General features: G+C 35.8%; 1 protein-coding gene across 1 annotated transcript in view; it reads right to left on the bottom strand.

Moving 5' to 3' along the window:
• Nucleotides 1-796: 796 nt before the first annotated feature.
• Nucleotides 797-26,773, bottom strand: part of LOC113888074 (fibronectin type III domain containing protein 3C1-like) — a 64,479-nt gene continuing 38,502 nt past the window's right edge. Inside the window, exons 22-26 of the mRNA XM_027535402.1 lie at nucleotides 16,536-16,810; nucleotides 15,693-15,905; nucleotides 15,080-15,246; nucleotides 2,059-2,180; nucleotides 797-1,592 (exon numbers count right to left, since the gene is read on the bottom strand). Of these exons, the coding sequence (XP_027391203.1) occupies nucleotides 1,254-1,592; nucleotides 2,059-2,180; nucleotides 15,080-15,246; nucleotides 15,693-15,905; nucleotides 16,536-16,810 (1,116 nt within the window). The 3' untranslated portion in view covers nucleotides 797-1,253. The remainder of the gene's footprint in view (nucleotides 1,593-2,058; nucleotides 2,181-15,079; nucleotides 15,247-15,692; nucleotides 15,906-16,535; nucleotides 16,811-26,773) is intronic.

Below are 26,773 nucleotides of genomic sequence, written 5' to 3' on the forward strand. Positions count from 1 at the left end.
TGTGAGAGTTGGACTGTGAAGAAGGCTGAGTTCTGAAGAATTGATGCTTTTGAACTGTGGTATTGGAGAAGACTCTTGAGAGTCCCTTGGACTGCAAGGAGATCCAACCAGTCTATTCTGAAGGAGATCAGCCCTGGGATTTCTTTGGAAGGAATGATGCTAAAGCTGAAACTCTAGTACTTTGGCCACCTCATGCGAAGAGTTGACTCATTGGAAAAGACTCTGATGCTGGGAGGGATTGGGGGCAGGAGGAGAAGAGGACGACAGAGGATGAGATGGCTGGATGGCATCACTGACTCGATGGACGTGAGTCTGAATGAACTCTGGGAGTTGGTGATGGACAGGGAGGCCTGGCGTGCTGCGATTCATGGGGTCGCAAAGAGTCGGACACAACTGAGCGACTGAACTGAACTGAACTGAAGAAATATTCTTTAGAGAGGGTGACATCTCCTTTGCAAGATGGCCAAAACAGCTCCTGAAAGATTGTGAGAATAGAGAGAGATGCTTCATTTGTAACTAGAAATAAATATGAATGCATCAATTTTGAGAATAAATCATTTAAATATTCCATGTAAAATATGAATAATCATATGTATCATGTTTAATTATTCCAGTTACAGAATAATCGGCACTGAGTGTATTTGAAAGAGCTTAGAATGGTATAAAATGGCTTCCTACTTCCCTACTTCCACTCCCAAAGTGCTGTAAATTAGTACTTTCCCACTATCAAAGTAATTATCAGAGCACAAGCCAAACAGCTGAGTATGTTACCTTGAAAAAATTACAGTACAGTACATAAAGTTGGTAGATACTTTTTATTATTTCATATGAATGTAAGTTGACATGTAGAATTGATTTTTACCATTTTGTTCTGTATAAAATTTGGAAATGCTTTTATCCTCTCATAACTCTTAAAACTTTGCAAAATATTCATTTGAAAAATTAAGACAGGGAATAGTTTTCAAGAGAGGTTTTAGGTCATTTTACATAATAGTGGAGTGTTGCTAAAATTCTCAAATTTAAAATATACTTATTTTCTAAAAAAAACTCTTCTACTCTCACAATGAATTTCTTTTTTTTTTTAATTAAAAATGAATTTCTTGAAGGCAGTTCTTTTGATGTCAGATAAAAGTTCATAAGGATTTCTACCCAATAAAATTTACTTTTAAGAACTGAGATGCATCTAGCAATTTCTATATTTGATGTAATTTGTTTTAGAACTTCCTAAAAAGTTGAAAATGTGTAAAAATAGATTAGTTGATAAGGAGGTACTGAATCATAGCAGCACATTGAATGGCAATTAGTGCAAATCCTATTACAAGGATTAGAACAAAGGTATCATCACTCATCTCTATCTTGGGTTTTTCATGTTTCCCTTCACTAGGGCTGCTTCCCTGCCTTCCTCTAACATCTTTACCAGGCCCCGGCTGTTGCTTATAGGTTGAGAAAAGAGCACTTGGGCTACATTGTCCCCAGAGCTCTTGTATCCCAGCAGAATTCTGACATTGACGTCCAGCGCAGACTTTGAAGTGGTAATGTGAATTTGTGAGAAAGTTGGAAAAGGAGAATGATGTGTTCGGTCCTTTGTAAATCTAAATGAAAAAGAGTCAAAATTAAAATTGTATTTTCTTACAAAAAAAAAAAAAAAGGTTTTTGACAACAGGAAACATTGCATGAATATGTTCACAACAAAATAAAAGTTTACTGTTACAGTCTCTAATATCTTGAGATCCCAGTACTATTTAGGTGTAATTTTCTTCAATATAACAGATAACAAAGACTGTTAACTGTTAAACATTAAATTCCATTTGGTTTGAAATGGCTTGGCATGTGGTCAGTGGAATCTAAAAATAACTACATCCAATAATATTAAGTTAAATACATAAACAAATTGTTCCCAAGTATTATGTACATAAATATTTAGGACCAGATAGGATTTTTGGATAAGATTTAGTTACTTTCAACATCATAAAAGAATATTGTACTCTTTGACAAGAGCTCAGTCCCCAGCAGGATGTAAAACTATAAATTACAAAGACAAAATTTATAAGAATTTACCAGGTCAGTTCCACTTCCACTGATGACCTGAAGACTGTAAACTATGGAATCTCCATTTATTGGCTCCAAAGATTCCCATTTGACCTCACAAGTATTGTTATTCAAGTGGTGCAATTTAGGTGCTAGAAAAAGAGAATTTCAGCTTAGATGGTTCCACTTTGCCCAGGTGGTCTTGAAAACATTGAAATCTCTCATACAGTTTTATATGGTCAGTAAAAGGTAACCCATGTAAGATTAAGTGATATATATTTTTAGTTCTTATTGTAAAGACTTTTGCTGTATCACCAGCATCTTAATGCTTGTAATAAAATCTTTAAGCACTTAAAATTGTCAATTAATAAAAATATTTTATTTTCTAGTAATATCTTTTACAACTTTGGAAGTCACAAACAGATTTAAGGGATTAGATCTGATAGAGTGCCTTGAAGAACTATGGACGGAAGTTCGTAACATTGTACAGGAGAAAATGATCAAGACCATCCCCAAGAAAAAGAAAGGCAAAAAGGCAAAAAGGTTGTCTGAGGAGGCCTTACAAATAGCTGAGAAAAGAAGAGAAGCTAGGAATCAGCAAACTAAAATGGACTGGAATGGGTGAATTTAACTCAGATGACCATTATATCTACTATTGTGGGCAGGAATCCCTTAGAAGAAATGGAGTAGCCATCATGGTCAACAGAAGAGTCTGAAATGCAGTACTTGGATGCAATCTCAAAAACGACAGAATGATCTCTGTTTGTTTCCAAGGCAAACCATTCAATGTCATAGTGATCCAAGTCTATGCCTCAACCAGTAATGCTGAAGAAGCTGAAGTTGAACGGTTCTATGAAGACCTACAAGACCTTTTAGAACTAACACCCAAAAAAGATGTCCTTTTCATTATAGGGGACTGGAATGCAAAAGTAGGAAATTAACAAACACCTGGAGTAACAGGCAAATTTGGCCTTGGAATACGGAATGAAGCAGGGCAAAGACTAATAGAGTTTTGCCAAGAAAATGCACTGGTCATAGCAAACACCCTCTTCCAACAACACAAGAGAAGACTCTACACATGGACATCACCAGATGGTCAACACCAAAATCAGACTGATTATATTCTTTGAAGCCAAAGATGGAGAAGCTCTATACAGTCAACAAAAACAAGACCAAGAGCTGACTGTGGCTCAGATCATGAACTCCTTATTGCCAAATTCAGACTTAAATTGAAGAAAGTAGGGAAAACTACTAGACCATTCAGGTATGACCTAAATCAAATCCCTTATGATTATAGAGTGGAAGTGAGAAATAGATTTAAGGGCCTAGATCTGATGGATAGAATGCCTGATGAACTATGGAATGAGGTTCATGACATTGTACAGGAGACAGGGATCAAGACCATCCCCATGGAAAAGAAATGCAAAAAACCAAAATGGCTGTCTGGGGAGGCCTGACAAATAGCTGTGAAAAGAAGAGAAGCGAAAAGCAAAGGAGAAAAGGAAAGATATAAACATCTGAATGCCGAGTTCCAAAGAATAGCAAGAAGAGATAAGAAAGCCTTCTTCAGTGATCAATGCAAAGAAATAGAGGAAAACAACAGAATGGGAAAGACTAGAGATCTCTTCAAGAAAATCAGAGATACCAAAGGAACATTTCATGCAAAGATGGGCTCGATAAAGGACAGAAATGCTATGGACCTAACAGAAGCAGAAGATATTAAGAAGAGATGGCAAGAATACACAGAAGAACTGTACAAAAAAGATCTTCATGACCCAGATAATCACAATGGTGTGATCACTGACCTAGAGCCAGACATCCTGGAATGGGAAGTCAAGTGGGCCTTAGAAAGCATCACTACGAACAAAGCTAGTCCTGGAGGTGATGGAATTCCAGTTGAGCTATTTCAAATCCTGAAAGATGATGCTGTGAAAGTGCTGCACTCAATATGCCAGCAAATTTGGAAAACTCAGCAGTGGCCACAGAACTGGAAAAGGTCAGTTTTCATTCCAATTCCAAAGAAAGGCAATGCCAAAGAATGCTCAAACTACCACACAATTGCACTCATCTCACACGCTAGTAAAGTAATGCTCAAAATTCTCCAAGCCAGGCTTCAGCAATATGTGAACCGTGAACTTCCTTATGTTCAAGCTGGTGTTAGAAAAGGCAGAGGAACCAGAGATCAAATTGCCAGCATCTGCTGGATCATGGAAAAAGCAAGAGAGTTCCAGAAAAAACATATATTTCTGCTTTATTGACTATGCCAAAGCCTTTGACTGTGTGGATCACAATAAACTGTGGAAAATTCTGAAAGAGATGGGGATGCCAGACCACCTGATCTGCCTCTTGAGAAATTTGTATGCAGGTGAGGAAGCAACAGTTAGAACTGGACATGGAACAACAGACTGGTTCCAAATAGGAAAAGGAGTACGTCTAGGCTGTATATTGTCACCCTGTTTATTTAACTTATATGCAGAGTACATCATGATAAACGCTGGGCTGGAAGAAACACAAGCTGGAATCAAGATTGCCGGAAGAAATATCAATAACTTCAGATATGCAGATGACACCACCCTTATGGTAGAAAGTGAAGAGGAACTAAAAAGCCTCTTGATGAAAGTGAAAGAGGAGAGTGAAAAAGTTGGCTTAAAGCTCAACATTCAGAAAACAAAGATCATGGCATCCGGTCCCATCACTTTATGGGAAATAGATGGGGAAACAGTGGAAACAGTGTCAAACTTTATTTTTTCTGGGCTCCAAAATCACTGTAGATGATGACTGCAGCCATGAAATTAAAAGACGCTTACTCTTTGGAAGGAAAGTTATGACCAACCTAGATAGCATATTGCAAAGCAGAGACATTACTTTGCCAACAAAGGTTCGTCTAGTCAAGGCTATGGTTTTTCCTGTGGTCATGTATGGATGTGAGCGTTGGACTGTGATGAAGGCTGAGTGTTGAAGAATTGATGCTTTTGAACTGTTCTGTCGGAGAAGACTCTTGAGAGTCCCTTGGACTGCAAGGAGATCCAACCAGTCCATTCTGAAGGAGATGAGCCTTGGGATTTCTTTGGAAGGAATGATGCTAAAGCTGAAACTCTAGTACTTTGGCCACCTCATGCAAAGAATTGACTCATTGGAAAAGACTCTAATGCTGGGAAGGATTGGGGGCAAGAGGAGAAGGGGACGACAGAGGATAAGATGGCTGGATTGCATCACTGACTCGATGGACATGAGTCTGAGTGAACTCTAGGAGTTGGTGATGGACAGGGAGGCCTGGCGTGCTGTGATTCATGGGGTCGCAAAGAGTCAGACACGACTGAGCGACTGATCTGATCTGATTACCCTGCAAAAAAGAAAATCCCTATCTTTAAAGCAAACTTCATATATATTTCTTATACTTATATATATTTCTTATACTTTTTGTAATTTTTTAAAATATTGTTATTTTTGAGACTCTAACCTCTACTCTAGATTTTTAATCTTTGCTTTATGGTATTTGTTATCAATTTTGTACATTTAAGAATCCAACCTTCAGTAGCCATTTTTAGGAGTGTGATTACTGGCTTGATTACTCTCTTCCCCTTTTGACTCTCTTTATTCTCCCCCAGGCCACCTCTATCTCCTCCCTTCCCCTTCTCTTCTCTACCCAACTCTGTCAATCTCTGTGTGTGTTACGGGCTGTGGAGAACACTTAGGGAACAGAGTACTGCCTAGATCTATCTCTCTCCTTTTGATCACCCCCTTCTTCTCCTCCTGCTCACCTCTATCTCCTTCCTCCCTCTTCTCTTCTCTATGTAACTCCATGAACCTCTCTGAGGGTTCCAGACTGTGGAGAGTACATAGGGAATTGTTTACTGAGATAGGGAGGAGATAGCTAGATTGCTCTCTCCCCTTTTGATTCCCCATCTTCTCCTCCTGGTCACCTCTATATCCCTCCTCCCTCTTCTCTTCTTCATGTAACTCTGTGAACCTCTCTGGGTGTCCCTCACTGTGGAGAATCTTTTCACCATTAACCTAGAAGTTTTATCATCAGTGCTGTATGGATGGAGAAGTCTTGAGGCTACTGTAATAAGAAGACTGCAAACTAGGGGCAGGAGGCTTAAGCCCCAAACCTGAGAACACCAGAGAACTCCTGACGCCAGGGAACATTAATTGATAAGAGATCATCCAAAAGCCTCCATACCTATGCTGAAAGCAAGCACCACCCAAGAGCCAACAAGTTCCAGAGAAAGACACACCACGCAAATTCTCCAGCAATGCAGGAACATACTCCTGAGTTTCAATATACAGGCTGCCCAAAGTCACACCAAAACCATAGACATCTCAAAACTCACTACTGGACACTTCATTGCACTCCAAGGAGAAGAAATCCAGTTCCACCCACCAGAACACCGATGCAAGCTTCCCTAACCAGGAAACATTGACAAACCACTCATCCAACCCCACCCACAGGGAGGAACCTCCACAATAAAGAGGAACCAGAAACTGCTAGAATACAGAAAGGCCACCCCAAACACAGCAATCTAAACAAGATGAAAAGGCAGAGAAATACCCAGCAGGCAAAGGAACATGATAAATGTCCACCAAACCAAACAAAAGAGGAGGAGATAGGGAATCCACCTGAAAAAGAATTCAGAATAATCATAGTAAAAATGATCAAAAATCTTGAAATCAGAATGGAGTTACAGATAAATAGCCTGGAGACAAGGATTGAGAAGATACAAGAAATGTTTAACAAGGACCTAGAAGAAATAAAAAAGAGTCAATATATAATGAATAATGCAATAAATGAGATCAAAAACAGTTTGGAGGGAACCAACAGTAGAATAACGGAGGCAGAAGATAGGATAAGTGAGGTAGAAGATAGATGGTAGAAATAAATGAAGCAGAGAGGAAAAAAGAATTAAAAGAAATGAGGACAACCTCAGGGACATCTGGGACAATGTGAAATTCCCCAACGTTTGAATCATAGGAGTCCCAGAAGAAGAAGACAACAAGAAAGGCCATGAGAAAATACTCGAGGAGATAATAGGTGAAAACTTGGCTAAAATGAGGAAGGAAATAGCCACCCAAGCCAAGAAACCCAGAGAGTCCCAAACAGGATAAACCCAAGGCGAAACACCCCAAGACACATATTAATCAAATTAACAAAGATCAAACACAAAGAACAAATATTAAAAGCAGCAAGGGAAAAACAACAAATAACGCACAAGGGGATTCCCATAAGGATAACAGCTGATTTTTCAATAGAAACTCTTCAGGCCAGAAGGGAATGGCAAGACATACTTACTTTACCCAGCAAAGATCTCATTCAAATATGAAGGAGAAATCAAAAGCTTTACAGCAAGCAAAAGCTGAGAGAATTCAGCCCCACCAAACCAGCTCTCCAACAAATGCAAAAGAATCTTCTCTAGACAGGAAACACAGAAAGGGTATATAAACTTAAACCCAAAACAACAAAGGAAATGGCAATGGGATAATACTTATCAATAATTACCTTAAATGTAAATGGGTTGAATGCCCCAACCAAAAGACAAAGACTGGCTGAACAGATACAAAAACAAGACACCTATATATATTGTCTACAGGAGACCCACCTCAAAACAAGGGACACATACAGACTGAAAGTGAGGGGCTGGAAAAAGACATTTCACAGAAATGGAGACCAAAAAAAAAAAAAAAAGCAGGAGTAGCAATACTCATATCAGATAAAATAGACTTTAAGACAAAGGCTGTGAAAAGAGACAAAGAAGGACACTACATAATGATCAAAGGATCAGTCCAAGAAGAAGATACAACAATTATAAAATATATATGCACCTAACATAGGAGCACTGTAATATGTAAGGCAAATGCTAACAAATATGAAAGGGGAAGTTAACAATAACACAATAATAGTGGGAGACTTCACTACCCCACTCACATCTATGGATAGATCAACTAAACAGAAAATTAACAAGGAAACACAAACTTCAAATGACACAATGGATCAGTTAGACCTAATTGATATCCACAAGACATTTCACCCCAAAACAATGTATTTCACCTTTTTCTCAAGCGCACACGGAACCTTCTCCAGAATAGATCAGATCCTGGGCCATAAATCTAGCCTGGTAAATTCAAAAAAATTGAAATCATTCCAAGCATCTTTTCTGACCACAATGCAGTAAGATTAGATGTCAAATACAGGAAAAAAACTATTAAAAATCCCAACTATGGAGGCTAAACAACACGCTTCTGAATAAAAAACAAGGTGGAAGAAATCAAAAAAGAAATCAAAGTAGGCATAGAAACGAATGAAAATGAAAACACAACAACCCCAAACTATGGAACACTGTAAAAGCAGTGCTAAGGGGAAGGTTCATAGCAATACAGGCTTACCTCAGAAACAAAAAAAAGTCAATAAATGACCTAACTCTACATCTAAAGCAATTAGAAAAGGAAGAAATGAATCCCAGGGTTAGTAGAAGGAAAGAAATCTTAAAAATTAGGGCCAAAATAAATGCAAAAGAAACAAAAGAGATCATAGCAAAAATCAACAAAGCCAAAAGCTCGTTCTTTGAGAAGATAAATAAAATTGACAAACTATTAGCCAGACTCATCAAGAAACAAGGGGAGAAGAATCAAATCAACAAAATTAGAAATGAAAATGGAGAAATCACAACAGACAACATGGAAATACAAAGGATCGTAAGAGACTATTATCAGCAACTATATGCCAATAAAATGGACAACTTGGAAGAAATGGACAAATTCCAGAAAAGTACAACTTTCCAAAACTGAACCAGGAAGAAATAGAAGACCGTAACAGACTTATCACAAGGATGGAAATTGAAACTGTAATCAGAAATCTTCCAGCAAACAAAAGCCCAGGACCAGACAGCTTCACAGCTGAATTCTACCAAAAATTTAGAGAAGAGCTAACACCTATCTTACTCAAACTCTTCCAGAAAATTGCAGAGGAAGGTAAACATCCAAATTCATTCTATGAGGCCATCATTACCCTAATACCAAAACCAGACGAAGATGCCACAAAAAAAGAAAACTACAGGCCAATATCACTGATGAACATAGATGCAAAAATTGTTAACAAAATTCTAGTAAATAGAATCCAACAACACATTGAAAAGATCATACATCATGACCAAGTGGGCTTTATCCCAGGAATGCAAAGATTCTTCAATATCTGCAAAACAATCAATGTAATACACCACATTAACAAATTGAAAGATAAAAACCATATGATTATCTCAATAGGTGCAGAGAAAGCCTTTGACAAAATTCAACATCCATTTATGATAAAAACCCTCCAGAAAGCAGAAACAGAAGGAACATGCCTCAACATAATAAAAGCTATATATGACAAACCCACAGCAAACATTATCCTCCATGGTGAAAAATTGAAAGCATTTCCCCTAAAGTCAGGAACAAGACAAGGGTGCCCACTCTCACCACTACTATTCAACATAGTTTTGGAGGTTTTAGCCATAGCAATCAGAGCAGAAAGAGAAATTAAAGGAATCCAGATTGGAAAAGAAGAAGTAAAACTCTCACTGTTTGCAGATGACATGATCCTCTACATAGAAAACCCTAAAGACTCCACCAGAAAATTACTAGAGCTAATCAATGAATACAGTGAATTTGCAGGATATAAAATCAACACACAGAAATCCCTTGCAATCCTATACACTAACAACAAGGAAACAGAAAGAGAAATTAAGGAAACAATTCCATTCATAATTGCAACGAAAAGAATAAAATACTTAGGAATAAATCTACCTTAAGAAATAAAAGACTTATATATAGAAAACTATAAAACACTGATGAAAGAAATAAAATATGACACAAATAGATGGAGAAATATGCCATGTTCATGGATTGGAAGAATCAATATAGTGAAAATGAGTATACTACCCAAAGCAATCTATAGATTCAATGCAATCCCTATCAAGCTACCAACAGTAGTTTTCACAGAACTAGAACAAATAATTTTACAATTTGTATGGAAATACAAAAAGCCTCAAATAGCCAAGCAATCTTGAGAAAGAAGAATGGAACTGGAGGAATCAACCTGCCTGACTTCAGGCTCTACTACAAAGCTACAGTCATCAAGACAGTATGGTACTGGCACAAAGACAGAAAGATAGATCAATGGAACAAAATAGAAAGCCCAGAGATAAATCCATGCACCTATAGTCACCTTATCTTTGACAAAGGAGGCAAAAATATACAATGGAGAAAAGACAATCTCTTTAACAAGTGGTGCTGGGAAAACTGGTCAACCACTTGTAAAAGAATGAAACTAGAACACTTTCTACCACCATACACACATACAAAAAACTCAAAATGGATTAAAGATCTAAACGTAAGACCAGAAACTATAAAACTCCTAGAGGAGAACATAGGCAAAACACTCTCTGACATAAATCACAGCAGGATCCTCTATGTCTCACCTCCCAGAATATTGGAAATAAAAGCAAAAATAAACACATGGGACCTAATTAAACTTAAAAGCTTCTGCACAACAAAGGAAACTATAAGCAAAGTGAAAAGACAGCCTTTAAAATGGGAGAAAATAATAGCAAACAAAGCAACTGACAAAGAATTAATCTCAAAAATATACAAAAAACTCCTGCAGCTCAATTCCAGAAAAATAAACGATCCAATCAAAAAATGGGCCAAAGAACTAAACAGACATTTCTTCAAAGAAGACATACAGATGGCTAACAAACACATGAAAAGATGCTCAACATCACTCATTATCAGAGAAATGCAAATCAAAACCACAATGAGGTACCATCTCACACTGGTCAGAATGGCTACTATCCAAAAATCTACAAGCAATAAATGCTGTAGAGGGTGTGGAGAAAAGGGGACCCTCTTACACTTTTGGTGGGAATGCAAACTAGTACAGCCACTATGGAGAACAGTGTGGAGATTCCTTAAAAAAAAACTGGAAATAGAACTGCCATAGGACCCAGAAATCCCACTGCTGGGCATACACACTGAGGAAACCAGAACTGAAAGAGACATGTGTACTGCAATGTTCATGGCAGCACTGTTTATAATAGCGTATATATATATACACACACACACACACACACACACACACACACACACACACATAGAGTTTATAATAGCCTATAAGCAACCTAGATGTCCATCAGCAGATGAATGGGTAAGAAAGCTGTGGTACATATACACAATGGAATATTACTCAGCCATTAAAAAGAATACATTTGAATCAGTTCTAATGAGATGGATGAAACTGGAAACTATTATACAGAGTGAAGTAAGCCAGAAAGAAAAACACCAATACAGTATACTAACGCATATATATGGAATTTAGAAAGATGGTAACAATAACCCTAAATGCGAGATAGCAAAAGAGACACAGATGTATAGAACCGTCTTTTGGACTCTGTGGGAGAAGGCGAGTGTGGGATGGTCTTAGAGAATAGCATTGAAACATGCATATTATCATATGTGAAACAGTTCGCTAGTCCAGATTTGATGCATGAGACCGGGTGCTCAGGGCTGGTGCACTGGGATGACCCAGAGGGATGGGATGGGGAGGGAGGTGGGAAGGGGGTTCAGGATGGGGAACACATGTATACCTATGGCTGATTCATGTCAATGAATGGCAAAAACCACTACAATATTGTAATTAGTCTCCAATTAAAATAAATACATTTAAAATACATTGAAAAAAAAAAAAAGAAAATTTACTCAAAACAGCTCATGGATTTAAATGTATAACCTATACCTATGAAACCTTTAGGAAAAAAAGAAAACAAAACACCGTGGGAAAAATTCTTCCGGATTTAGAGTTTGGCAAAGAATTTAGACTTGACACCAAAAACACAATAAAGGAAAACAACTTCATCAAAATTAAAGTCTTTTGCTTAGCAAAAGACCCTGTGAAGAGAATGAAAAACTACAAAGTGAGAGAAGATATTATCAAGCCACATATCCAAAAAAGGACTAATATCTAGAATGTAAATGCTCTCAAAACTCAATAGTAAACAAAAAATCCAATTGGAAAATGGGAGAAATTGTGAAGACATATCACCCAAGAAGATAGCCAGATGGTAAATAAGCACATGAAAATATGTTCAACATCATTAGCCATGAGGGAATGGCAAATTAAAATCACAGTTGAATACCAATACACACTTATCAGGATGACTAAATAAAAAATAATGACAATCCCAAATGCTGATGAGAAAGTGTAGAGACTGGCTTGCTCATACATCGCTGGTGGGGATGTATAATAAATTGGCACAGCCTCCTTGAAAACAATTTGGCAGTTTCTTAAAAAATTAAATACGCAACTTCCAGCAATTGCATTCCTAGGCATTTATCCCAGAGAAATGAAAACTTGTGCTCAGACAAAAACCTATAAATGAATACTTATAGAAGCTTTATTTATAATAGCTAATAACTGGAAACAACCAGGTATCTTTCTTTGGGTGAGTGTTTAAAAAAATTGTGGCTATTCTATATCATGGAATACTGCTCAGCTGCAAAAAGAAACAAACTACTGCTATATACACACCCAGCTGAATGACTTTTCAAAGAATTATGCTGAGTAAAAAAATTCCCAAAGACAAAAAAACCCCCAAAATTAATACACAGAAATCTCTTGTATTTCTACACACTAACAATGAAAAATCAGAAAGATAAATTAAGGAAGCAATCCCATTCACTCTTGCAACAAAAAGAATAAAATACCCACTTAAGGAGACAAAAAACCTGTACTCTGAAAACTATAAAATCAAAAAATCAAATTTTGATTTGAAAAAAAATCAAAGATTACAAAAACAGATGCAGAAATATACTACACTCTTGGATTTGAAGAATCAATATTATGAAAATGACTATACTACCCAAAGTAATTTACAAATTCAATGCAGCCTCTATCAAATTAAAATAGCATTTTCCACAGAATTAGAAGAAAAAAATTTACAATTTATATGGAAATATAAAAGACCCTGAATAGCCAAAGCAAGCTTGAGAAAGAAAAATAGAGCTGGAAGAATCAGGCTCCCTGACTTCAGATTATGCTACAAAGAAACAGTAATCAAAATAGTATCATACAGGCACAAAAACAAATATAGATCAATGGAACAGGATAGAAAGTCCAGAGATAAACCCATAATCCTGTGGTCACCTAATCTATGACAAAGGAGACAAGAATATATAATGGAGAAAAGACAGTCTCTTCAATAAGTGGTGTTGGGAAAACTGAACAGTTGCATGTAAAAGAATGAAATTAGAAATTCTCTAATACTATACACAAAAATAAACTCAAAATGGATTGAAGATCTAAATATAAGACTAGATATTATAAAACTCTTAGAGGAAAATATAGGCAGAACCTCTTGGATGCGAATGGCAGCAATATCTTTTTCAATCCATCTCCTATAATAATGAGAATCAAAAATAAGCAAATGGGACCTCATTAAACTCAAAAGATTTTGCATAGCAAAGGAAACCATAAACAATATGAAAAGACTACCCACAGAATGGGAGAAAATATTTGCAAACAAAGCATCCAACAAGGAATTATTCTCCAAAATATACGAGCAGCTCATGCAGCTCAATTTCCAAAAAAACAACCCAATAAAAAAAAATGGGCAGAATATCTAAATACACATTTCTCTAAAGAGGACATACAGATGATCAAAAAGCACATGAAAAGATGTTCAACATCACTATTTGTTAGAGAAATACAAATCAAAATTACAATGAAGTATCATGTCACATCAGTCAGAATGGCCATCATCAAAAAGTGTACAAACAAATGTTGGAGAGAGTGTGGAGAAAAGGGAACCCTCCTACACTGTTGGTGGGGATGTAAATTGGTACATCCACTATGGAGAACAGTATGGAGGTTCCTTTAAAAACTAAAAATACAGCTACCATATGTTCCAGAAATCCCACTCCTGGGCATATATCTGGAGGAAACCATAATTTGAAAAGATACATGCACCCCAATATTCATATCAGTGCTATTTACAGTAGCCAGGGCATGGAAGCAACATAAAAGGCCATCGACAGAGGAATGGATAAAGATGTAGTACATATATACAGTGGAGTATTGTTTGTTGTTGTTTAGTCACTAAGAGTTGTGTCCAACTCTTTTGTGACCCCATGGAGTGTGGCCTGCCAGGCTTTTGTGTCCATGGAATTTCCCAGGCAAGAATACTGGAGTGGGTTGCCATTTCCTTCTCTTCCTTCGCCACAGGATCTTCCTGACCCAGGGATTGAACCTGCATCTCCTGCACTGGCAGGTGTGTTCTTTGACACTGAGCCACCAAGGAAGCTCATTCAGTCATAAAAAGAATAAAATAATGCCATTTGCAGCAACATGAATGGACCTAGAGACTGTCATGCTAGGTGAAGTTAAGTCAGAAAGAGAAAGACAAATATTCTATAATATCACTCATATGTGCAATTTAATCTATAAAAGACAAATGAATTTATTTCAAAAACAGAAACAGACTTACAGATATGGAAAGCAGGCTTATGGCTACCAAAGGGAAAACATGGGGGGAAGGGATAAATCAGGAACTTGCGATGAATACACACACACTACTAAATATAAGATAGATACCCAAAAAGGATCTGCTGAATAGCACAGGGAACTCTACTCAGTTTTCTGGCATAACCTATATGAGAAAAGAATCTAAAAAAAGAGTGGATATATGTATAGTGGATATATATATCCACTATATATATGAGTGGATATATATATATGCGTGTATATATATATATATATATATATATGTATAGCTGAATCACTTTGCTTTACACCTGAAACTAACACAACATTTAAAAAATCAACTATACTCCAATAAAATTAAAACATAAAAAATCATGATTCTGGGACATCATTAAATTTTATCTTGCCCTTTTAATCCATAATTAAATAATTTTGGTGTTCTATTTTTGAATATTTAAAATAAACCTTACTGTGAAATTTTATATATGAGCTACTGGAACTCAAATTAACATAGTCTTCATTATCATGGCTTATAATACTTACCTTTAAGTGTGGCTGGTGGGGTTTTGGTTGTAGTGAAAGTATAGATACCAGACAGTGGCCCCTCACCAGCTTCATTACATGCTTGGATTTTAAATTTATATTGTGTATGTTCACTCAATCTTTGTACCTTGTGACTTTGACAAGGTCCATGATAAATAATAGAAAATCTGGAAATGGGAATCGAGATGAAAGGAAGCAATATTATTAATCAACTGGCCCACAGGTACAAATAACTCTATATGACTGACTTAAAACTGTTTTTAAAATTACAATAAGCCCTAAATAAATAATCTTGAAGCCATAAAGGTAAAACACTAAAGAAAAAAAAATCAAATTGTAAATATCACAATGTGAAGGTGCAGGCTTTCATATTTCTTTGGTAACTCTATATTCCATAGTATTGATATCTGTTGTATAAGGGAAGAAATGTTTTGAAAGAGGCAAAAATAGAGAGCTGAATTATCAGTAAGAATTTAAGAAAGTATTGCTAGCATGTTAATGGGATGCTTTAAACTTTATTAGTTCATTGAAACCACTTTGGATTATGAATTAAAATAGGAAAATTTAAAATATTTTTATTATGATACATGCTAAATAGTAAAAAATAGTTTACCTGTCAGATCGATCTCCCATTAATAAATTATAGCTTGTAAGGTTAGAAAGTAATCTTTTGCTTGAAGAGTTACCCCATTTCAGTTTGAGGCTCTGGTGCCCATAGACCACACAGTCAAGTCGTGGAGGCTCAGGTGGCAGTGGCTTGGTTTTGGTTCTTATTGATTGGCTGAAAGGGCTTAGTCCATAATGATTGATAGCTTGAATTCTGATTCTAGTTGTGAGAAAAAAAAATAAACTGTATTAATTTAGATTTAGAAAAGAAAATACATTGCTACATTTAAGTTAACCCCCTAGTAACTCTATGTAGGATATTAACTATTATATTATACTAATTGTTAGAGACAAATTTCTGAAACAAAAATCTTGAATTTGCACAGTCAGTATTGACAATTCTTAATGAGGAGGAGAAACTGACTCTTAGTAATGCCCAATTTTTCTAAAACAATAGAAATCTGTTTCAAAGAAAATGCTATGTAGATTGTATAAACCTACAAATGTAAAACTGCTCAAAAGTCTCAAAAAGCTTTCCATCTACCTAAGTAAGATATACGGAGAAGGCAGTGGCACCCCACTCCAGTACTCTTGCCTGGAAAATCCCATGGATGGAGGAGCCTGGTAGGCTGCAGTTCATGGGATCGCTACGAGTCAGACAAGACTGAGCAACTTCACTTTCACTTTTCACTTTCATGCATTGGAGAAGGAAATGGCAACCCACTCCAGTGTTCTTGCCTGGAGAATCCCAGGGATGGAGGAGCCTGGTGGGCTGCCGTCTATGGGGTCACACAGAGTCGAATACGACTGAAGTGACTTAGCAGTAGCAAGTAAGATATAAGCAACTTACCTGTATGTGGTATCAGGCTGTAGATTTTCCAGAAGACATTCTGTTACTCTATTAACAGTCAAAATTTTTCTGTCTCCATATTCAATGTTATAGCCGGTGATTGCAGAACCATGGCAATCTGGTTCCTCCCACTGAATAGCGATGCAAGATGATGCCAATTTGGCAGGAACTTTGTTTTCAAATTCTTGTAACACTGTTACTACTGCCGGTACAGTTGCTGGTGTGGTTACTATGCCAGTTTCTCCAAACATTCCAACTCCAACTATATTTACAGCCTGAAAAAGTATATTCTGTTAGAGATTCATTATTACTTTGCTTTTGTACATAAACCATTTTGTTGCATAGAAACAAATTTTGTTTTTTTGTGTGTGTATGTGGTTTGGATTTTGCTTGTGGCTTTATTTTCACATGTGAGATCTTTTCATACCCAAGAAACCAGGCCTTGCCTGAGTGACATCACATTTGCAAGAATGCATGCCCTCTTGCCCTTCTTTACAATTTTTATGGATCTCTCTTAAGAGGAAGCAGAGAGAACATTGGGAATGGGAGTCACATGTGATTAGTTTTCTCATTTCTTTGTATATACAAATTCACAAAATAAACTTTCTTAAACTCCAATTCTAATAATATGGAATAAAAATTTTAGATATAATTGACACATAACATTGTGTAAGTTTAAGATGTGTAACATTGATTTTATACATTTATATATTGCAATATGAAACAATATGGTTCTAAGATGCTGACATATACACGGAAATCTGTAGGTTGCATATTTAAGAAAGTGAAGAGTCTAAAACTGGGAAGGTAAATGAAGAGAGCTAATACGGACAGTTCAGGAAAAATATACCCAAACCAAACTCATTTATCCCGTCAAGTTCAGTTCAGTTCAGTCGCTCAGTCGTGTCCGACTCTCTGTGATCCATGAATTGCAGCATGCCAGGCCTCCCTGTCCATCACTAACTCCTGGAGTTCACTCAAACTCACGTCCATCGAGTTGGTGATGCCATCCAGCGATCTCATCCTCTGTCGTCCCCTTCTCCTCCTTGCCCCCAATCCCTCCCAGCATCAGAGTCTTTTCCAATGAATCAACTCTTCGCATGAGGTGGCCAAAGTATTGGAGTTTCAGCTTTAGCATCATCCCTTCCAAAGAAATCCCAGGGCTGATCTCCTTCAGAGTGGACTGGTTGGATCTCCTTGCAGTCCAAGGGACTCTCAAGAGTCTTCTCCAACACCACAGTTCAAAAGCATCAATTCTTTGACGCTCAGCCTTCTTCACAGTCCAACTCTCACATCCATACATGACCACTGGAAAAACCATAGCCTTGACTAGATGGACCTTTGTTGGCAAAGTAATGTCTCTGCTTTTGAATATGCTTTGTAGGTTGGTCATAACCCTCCTTCCAAGGAGTAAGCGTCTTTTAATTTCATGGCTGCAGTCACCATCTGCAGTGATTTTGGAGCCCAGAAAAATAAAGTCTGACACTGTTTCCACTGTTTCCCCATCTATTTCCCATTAAGTGATGGGACCAGATGCCATGATCTTCGTTTTATGAATGTTGAGCTTTAAGCCAACTTTTTCACTCTCCTCTTTCACTTTCATCAAGAGTCTTTTTAGTTCCTCTTCACTTTCTGCCATAAGGGCGGTGTCATCAAACTTTCTTCCTTTTCTTTAACTTGTAGTTTCTATCTCTGTTGGTGGTAGCCCAAAGTCCACATCTATTCAAGTTTCATCGACTTTGTAAGATTTTTTATTTTGAGATCATTGTAGATTCTAGTGTATCCTTCAGCCACTTTCCCCAAAGGTAATATTTTGCACAACTATAGTACAATATTATAATCAGGAAATTAACATTAATACATTCCATCGATGTTACTCAGATTTCACCAATTTTACATGTGCTTATTTGTGTGTATATTTATTTCTATGACATTTTATCACATGTGTAGCTTCATGTAATCCTCAACCCAGTTAAGATAGAAGCTCCATCACAATTTACCCTTTTATAGCCTCAATGATCTTTTCTCCCTCCCCCTTTTTTCTAAGCCTTAACAACCAGTAATTTGTTCTTCATAAATATAATTGTGTTTTTTCAAAAACATTATTTACAAAAATGTAAACAGAATAAAGCAGTATGTGAATTTTTCAGATAGGTATTTTTTAGTCAGCATAATTCTGTGATCCATAAAAGCTGTTGTGTGCATCAATAGTTTGATTCCTTTTATTTTCAAATAGTTAGCCATGGTATGGATGTAGTACAGTTACTTTAATCATTTACTTGTTGAAGGACATCTGATCTGTTTCTAATTTTTTGTCCTTACAAATAAAAGTTCTATGAACATCCATGTACAGGTTTTTGTTGTGGATATATATTTTTATTTGTCTAAGTGCCCAAGAATGTTGCAATATAGTTAAGTGTATGTTTAGTTTTGTAAGAAACTGCCTTACTCTTTTACAGAGTGGATGTAATTCCCATCAGAAATGTATGAGTAATTCAGTTTCTCCATGTCTTTGCCAGCATTTGGTGTTATCATTATTTTTATTTATTTATTTTACTATTTTTTATTTTAGCCATTCTGATAGGTGGGTCATGATATCTCATCATGCATTTCTCTAATGGCTAATGATGTTGAAAATCTTTTCATGTGCTTATTTACCATCTGTATGTTCTTTTCTGTGAACTATATTTTCTAACTAGGTTGTTTGGGTTTAAAACTGTTGAGGTTTGAGAGTTCTTTATATATTCTAGATATTACTCCTTTGTCGGATATGTGTTTTGTAAAGATTCTCTCCGAGCCTGTAGCATAGCTTTATTATCTTCTCCACAGGGGATTATGCAGAGTAAGTTTTTAAGCTTAAGGAGCTCAAATTTATCAAATTTTCATTTTATGGTTTGTGCTTTTGATACCAAGTTTGAGAACTCTTTTCCTAGCTTCAGGAAATCCTAAAGATATCCTCCTGTAATTTTTTCTAAAAGTTTTATGTTTTAATTTTCAGTTTTCTATGGTCCATTTTGAGTTAGTTTTTACAAATATAAGGTGAGAGATTTTTGTTTTTTGGCTGTATATTCATAATTTTTTGAAAAGGGCATCCTTAACTTATTCACATCTTGCCAAGAATCAGTTGGGCATATTTGTGTAGGTTGATTTCTCGGTTCTCTATTCTGTTCCATTGACTTATGTGTCTGTCCCTTCACTAATACTACACTGTCTTTATTACTATATCCACAGTAAGTTTTTAACATTAGATAGAGTGGTTTCTTCCGCCTTAGTTTTGTTTTTCAAGATTGAGTGATCTATTTTAGATGCTGTGAATTTCCACATAAATTTTAGAATGAGATTGTATGTATCTATCAGTAATTTTGCTTAGATTTTGATAGGATTTATATTAAACTTATAAATCATTTTGGGGAAATTAAACATTAAACATCGTTACAATGTCATGTATTCCAATTTTTTATCACAATATGTCTCTCTAGTTCTTTGGGTCTTTGATTAATCAGCATTTTGTAAAGTTCAGCACATATGTACAGTACATGTTTTGTTGGAATTATACCTACATGTTTCATTTTCTCTAGAGTTATTGTAAATGTTATTGTGCTTTAAATGTCTGTTTTTACATATTTGTTGTTAGTATATAGAAATGTGATTGATTTGGAGGTGTTGATCTTGTGTCATGAGGATGTTGCTTACTTCACGTATTGGTTCTATGAGTTTTTTTTTGGTACTTTCCTTGGTATGGTCTGTGTAGATAAACATGTTATTTGCAGAATGTGATGGTTTTATTTATTCCTTTATAGCATATATGCCTTTTATTTTCTTTACTCACCTTATTTCAGTGTCTGAAAATTCCTGGTTTTATGTTGAGTAAGAGTGGTGAGATTATCTTTGTCTTGTTCTTAGTCTTGGGGGAATCACCTTTCACCATTAAATATGATGTTAGTTATAGGTTTTTTGTAGATGGCCTTTATCAAGTTGAGGAAGCCCCCATCCATTCCTAATTTTGAGATTTAAAAAAAGCATGAATGGTTGTTGGATTTTGTCAAACATATTTTTGGTCAATTGATGTGATCATATGATTTTTTCTTCTTCAACTTGTTTGTATAGTACATCACGTCGGTTGATTTACCAATTTTGAACCAGGCTTGCATACCTGGCATAAATTCCACTTGGTCAAGGTATATAATTCCTTTTATACAATGTCAGATTTGAAATGCCAACATTTTGTTAAAGGTTTTTTTCTAAAAAATGTGTTTATAAATTAACAATCTATTAATAATCTATTTGCAGATTTCTTTTTTTTTTTTTGTATTATCTTTGATTTTGGTTTTGGGGTAATACTGTCCTCATAAAATGAAGTGGGAGCTCTCTCATTTTCCATTTTCTGTAAGAGATTTAAAATTAATGTTAATTTTTCTTTACATGCTTTGTGGAATTCTCCAGTGGAACCATCTGGGCCTGCAGATTTCTTTTCCAGGGCCTCTTTATTTATGAATATTTCTTTGATGACAACCTATAGGGGTATTCACATGGTCCATTTCATCTTGGCTCAGTTTTAGCAGATTGTGGTTTTCAAGAAATTGGTCCATTTTTTCTGTGTTGTTGCACTTATGAGTGTAAAGTTGCTCAGTCATCCCTAATTATGCTTTTAATGACTGACAAATCTGTAGTGATATCCGATGTTTTGTTCTTTTAGTGATTTGTATCTGTTCTTTTTATCTTTGTCTTGCAAGTGGTTTATCAATTTTATTGATTTTTTTTTCAAAAACCAACTTTTTGTTTCACTGACTTTTCTCTATTGTTCTCCTGTTTTTTATTTCATTGACTTCTGATCGTTTCCTTCCTTCTGCTTGCTTTTGGTTCATTTTACTCTTCTGTCTACTAATTAAGGTAGGAATTTAGATTACTGATTTGAGTCTCTTTTTTTCTTTTGCAAGATAAGTGTATAATGTTATAAATTTCTCTGTTGGCACTGCTTTAGGTGCATCCCACCTATTTTGGTATGCTGTATTTTCACTTTCATTCAATTCTATGTATTAAATTTTTTATTCTGATATTTCCTCTTTGGTAAATGGATTATTTAGAAGTGTATTGTTTAACTTCTGCCTGTTTTCAGTGACATTCCTGTTATTTTTCTGTTGCTGAGTTCTAGTTTGATTTCATTATTGTCAGAACACACACTTTGTATGATTTCAATTATTTTACATTGTTATGGCTCAGGATATGGCCTATTTTGGGGAATGTGCTATGGATACTTGAAAAGAGTATGTAATCTGATGTTGGGTGGTGTGCTAAATATGTCTATTAGATCCTGTTGGTTGATTGTGTTGTTCAGTTGTTCACTATCCTTGGTCATTTTCTACTTAGTAGTTTTATCAGTTGCTGAGAGGGGTGTTGAAGTTCCCTATTGTAAGTGTGTATTTGCCTAATTTCTCCTTTCTGGTTATCACTTTGTGCTTCATATATTTTAAGGCTCTGTTGCTCGATACATACACGTTTAGGATGCTTATGTGCTTTGGTGCATTGATCCTTTTAGCATTACTAATGTATCTTTTGGTCTCCAGTAATTCCTTTGTTTTGAAGTCTTCATTATCTATATACATGTAATCACGCCTGCTTTTTTGTTTTATTAATGTTTACATGATATATCTTTTTCCCTTTTGCTTCCAACTTTCTTATGTTATTGTATTTGAAGTAAGTTTCTTATAGACAGAATATTGGCCTGTGATTTTTTTGAGTCATTATGCCATTTCTGCTTTTAATAATTATAATTAGGCTGTTTTATATTAAAGTTAATAATTAGTATGCTAGAGCTTAAGTCTGCCTTTAATTTTCCTGTTTGTTACTTCTGTTTCTCTTTCCTCTATTTCTTACTTGGCAGGTGATGACCTAATTCCTCAAGGGACACCTCCCCCTATGTCACTGTGTGACAGTGTGTGTCACAGCTCACTGTGAGGCCAGCAGATTTTTTAATGGCAAGGAGTGGGGATATGGAACTGTGAAACTGAAGCCTGGTTAACAGACCACTTCCCTCCTCCCTGAGCATTTCTGGAGTTCAAGTCACAAGTTCTTTGGCTAATGTCTTACCTTTGTATGGGATAACTTGAATACTTTTTGGAAAACTAATTTGATTTCACTTATTTACACTATTTTTGTGTATGTTACTCTATAAAGTTTTCTTAGTAGTTTCCCAGGTATTAAAATGTACATATGTAAGTTATTAAAGTCTGTGGGTATTAATGTTTTACCACTTTGAGTGAGGCCCAGAAACATTACTTCAACTTAGGTACCTCTACCTTCCTCATTAAAAAAATATGATTTTCTCAAGTATTTCCTCCTTGTTTATTGAGCACCACAACAGATGGTGTTATAATTTTTGCTTCAAACATCAAATATATTTTAAGAACCTATGAGAGGAAGGGTATTCTACTATATTTATCCCTGTTTTTAACCCATTACAATTTTACTTTTCAGGTTTATTGAGATATAAATGACGAATAAAATTATTACAGTATTTAGATGGTATGTTATGGTGATTTGATATAAATATACATTATGAGAGGATTCCTACACCTGCCACCTCACACTTTTTTCTTCTTTTCTGGAAAGGACATTTAAATTATACTCTTTTGGCGAATTTCAATTATATGATAGTGTTATCAAATATAGTCATTTTCTTTTACATTCAGTTCAATTCAGTCAGAATCAGTTCAGTCGCTCAGTCATGTCTGACTCTTTGCGACCCCATGAACCGTAGCATGTCAGGCCTCCCTGTCCATCACCAACTCCCGGAGTTTAGCCAAACTCATGTCCATTGAGTCGGTGATGCCATCCAACCATCTCATCCTCTGTCGTCCCCTTCTCCTCCTGCTTTCAATCTTTCCCAACATCAGGGTCTTTTCAGGTGAGTCAGCTCTTCGCATCAGGTGGCCAAAATATTGGAGTTTCAGCTTCAACATCAGTCCTTTCAATGAACACCCAGGACTGATTTCCTTTAGGATGGACTAGTTGGATCTCCTTGCAGTCCAAGGGATTCTCAAGAGTCTTCTCCAACACCACAGTTCAAAAGCATCAATTCTTTGGTGCTCAGCTTTCTTTCTAGTCCAACTCTCACATTCATACATAACTACTGGAAAAACCATAGCCTTGACTAGACGGACCTTTGTTGGTAAAGAAATGTCTCTGCTTTTTAATATGCTGTCTAGGTTGGTCATAACTTTCCTTCCAAGGAGTAAGCATCTTTTAATTTCATGGCTGCAATCACCATCTGCAGTGATTTTGGAGCCCCCCAAAATAAAGCCAGCCACTGTTTCCACTGTTTCCCTGTCTATTTGCCATGAAGTGATGGGACCAGATGCCATAATCTTAGTTTTCTGAATGTTGAGCTTTAAGCCAACTTTTTCACTCTCCTCTTTCATTTTCATCAAGAGTCTTTTTAGTTCCTCTTCACTTTCTGCCATAAGGATGGTGTCATCTGCATATCTGAAGTTATTGATATTTCTCCCGACAATCTTGATTCCAGCTTGTGCTTCTTCCAGCCCAGTGTTTCTCTTGATGTACTCTGCATATAAGTTAAATAAGCAGGGTGACAATATACAACCTTGACATACTCCTTTTTCTATTTGGAACCAGTCTGTTGTTCATGTCCAATTCTAATTAACTGTCTTTTACATTTCTCAGATCTTATTAATATTACAGCTGAAGTTTATAATATGATACTGTTTTGATTATTATAACTTTGTAATATAGTTTGAAATCACGAAGTATGCCTCCACCTTTTTTCCTTTGTCAAGATTGCTTTGGCTGTTTGGAGTCTTTTATGGTTTCACAGAAATTTTAGATTTGTTTGTTGTATTTCTATGAAAAATGACATGGAATTTTAATAGGGATTGCATTGGATCTGTCACTTACTTTGGGTAATGGACATCTTAATATTATTTCTTCCAATCTATGAGCATGGAATATCTTTCTACTTACTTGTGTCTTCGTCAATTTTTCATTAGTGTCTTATAGTTTCAGTGTACAGATCTTTCACCTCTGTTAAATTTATTCCTAAGTATTTTATTCTTTTGATGCAGTAGTTCATGGGATTGTTTTCTTAGTTTCCCTAACACATTGTTATTAGTGTACAGAAATGCAACTAATTTTTGTGCATTTATCTTGTATGCTGTAACTTTACTGAGTTCAATTTTTAATTTGAATAATTTTTTTTTCTTTTTTTGCTGGAGTCTTTAGGGTGCTCATATATAATGTCATGTCATCTGCAAATAGAGACAGTTTTACTTCCTCCATTATGATTTGGATGTCATTTCTTTTTCTTGCCTAATTCCTCAGGCTAGGACTTCCAATCCTATGTTGACCAGAAGTGGCAAGAGTGGTCACTTTTATCTTCTTCCTGATCTTAGAGGAAAAACTTTCAGCTTTTCACTGGTGTATATGATGTTAACTGTGGGCTTGCCATATTTGATCTTTATTATGTTGAGGTATATTTTCTCTCTACTTCAATTGCTGAGAATTAATTTTTAACCATCATGAATGTTGAATTTTATCAAATGTTTTTTCTACATCTATTGAGAGAATCATACAATTTTTATCCTTCATTTCATTAAGGTGGTCTATCACACTGAATGATTTGCTGACATTGAACCATCCTTGCATTCCTGGAATATATCCTACTTGATTATAGTGTATGACTTGTTTAACATATTGTTGAATTCAGTTTTCTAATATTTTGTTAATAATTTTTGCATCTATGTTCCTCAAGCATACTGGCCTGTAATTTTTTCTTCTTCTCTGGTTTTTGGATCATGGGAATGCTGGCCTTATAAAATGCTGGCCTCATAAAATGGATTTTGGAAGTGTCCCTCCTCTTCTATTTTTTGGGAAGAGTTCAAGAAAGTTTGGTATTGACTCTTCTTTAAATGTTTGGTAGAATTCACCAGTGAAGCCATCATGTGCTGGACCTTTCTTTGTTGGGAGGTATTCGATTATTGATCCAATTATTATTTATCATTGGTCATTCAAATTTTCTATATCACCATGATTCATTCTGAGTAGGTTGTATGTTTTTAAGAATGTATCCATTATTTCTATGTTGTTTAACTTAGTGTACAATTGTTCACGTTAATCTCTTATAATGGTTTAGTGGTATCAGTTGTCTACTCTTTCATTTCTAATTTTATTTATTTGTATTCTCATTCTTATTTTCTTAATAAGTCTAGGTAAAGGTTTGTCTATTTTGTTTATCTTTTCAAAAATCAGTTCTTAGTAACTGATATCTTCTATTGACATTTTAGTGTTTAATTCATTTATTTTCACTTTGATCTTTGCTATTTCCTTCATCTGCTTGTTAATATTAATCTGTTTTCTTATTTCCATATAATCACTATGAACTTTCCTCTTCAAACTGCTTTTGTTGCATCTTATATGTTTGTGTCCATGCTCAGTTGCTTCAGTAGTGTCTGACTCTTTCGGACCCTATGAACTGTAGCCTGCCAAGCTCCTCTGTCCATGGGGTTCTCCAGACAAGAATACTGGAGTGGGTTGACATGCCCACCTCCAGGGGATCTTCCTGACCCAGGGATCAAACTCACATTTCTTATGTCTCCTGCATTGGCAGGCAGATTCTTTACCACTAGCACTATGTGGGAAGCCCAATCTCACATGTTTAGTATGTTGTATTTCCTTTTTCATTTGTCTCAAGATATTTTTAGGTTTCTCTTTTGATTTCTTCTTTGACCCATTGGCTGTTCAGTAGTATGTTGTTAAATCTCCACATATATTTGAGCTTTTTCCATTTTCTTATTGTAATTGCTTCCTAGTTAGAGAAGATTCTTGGTATTTCAATCTTTTTACATTATCTGGAACTCTGCTTTCAGTTGGGTATATCTTTCCCTTTCTCCTTTGCCTTTTACTCTTCTTTTCTCAGCTATTTGTAAAGCCTCCTCAGATAACCACTTTGCCATCTTGCATTTCTTTTTCTTTGGGATGGTTTTGGTTACCACCTCCTATACAATGTTACAAACATCCATCCATAGTTCTTCAGGCATGCTGTCTACTAGTTCTAATCCCTTGAATCTATTTGTCATTTCCACTATATAATCATAAGGGATTTGATTTAGGTCATACTTGAATGGCTTAGTGGTTTTCCCTACTTTCTTCAATTTAAGCCTAAACTTGCAATAAGGAGTTCATGATCTGAGCCACAGTCAGCTCCAGATCTTATTTTTGCTGACTAT

Source organism: Bos indicus x Bos taurus, chromosome X (assembly GCF_003369695.1).
Source record: "Bos indicus x Bos taurus breed Angus x Brahman F1 hybrid chromosome X, Bos_hybrid_MaternalHap_v2.0, whole genome shotgun sequence".
In the NCBI taxonomy this organism is placed as follows: domain Eukaryota; kingdom Metazoa; phylum Chordata; class Mammalia; order Artiodactyla; family Bovidae; genus Bos; species Bos indicus x Bos taurus.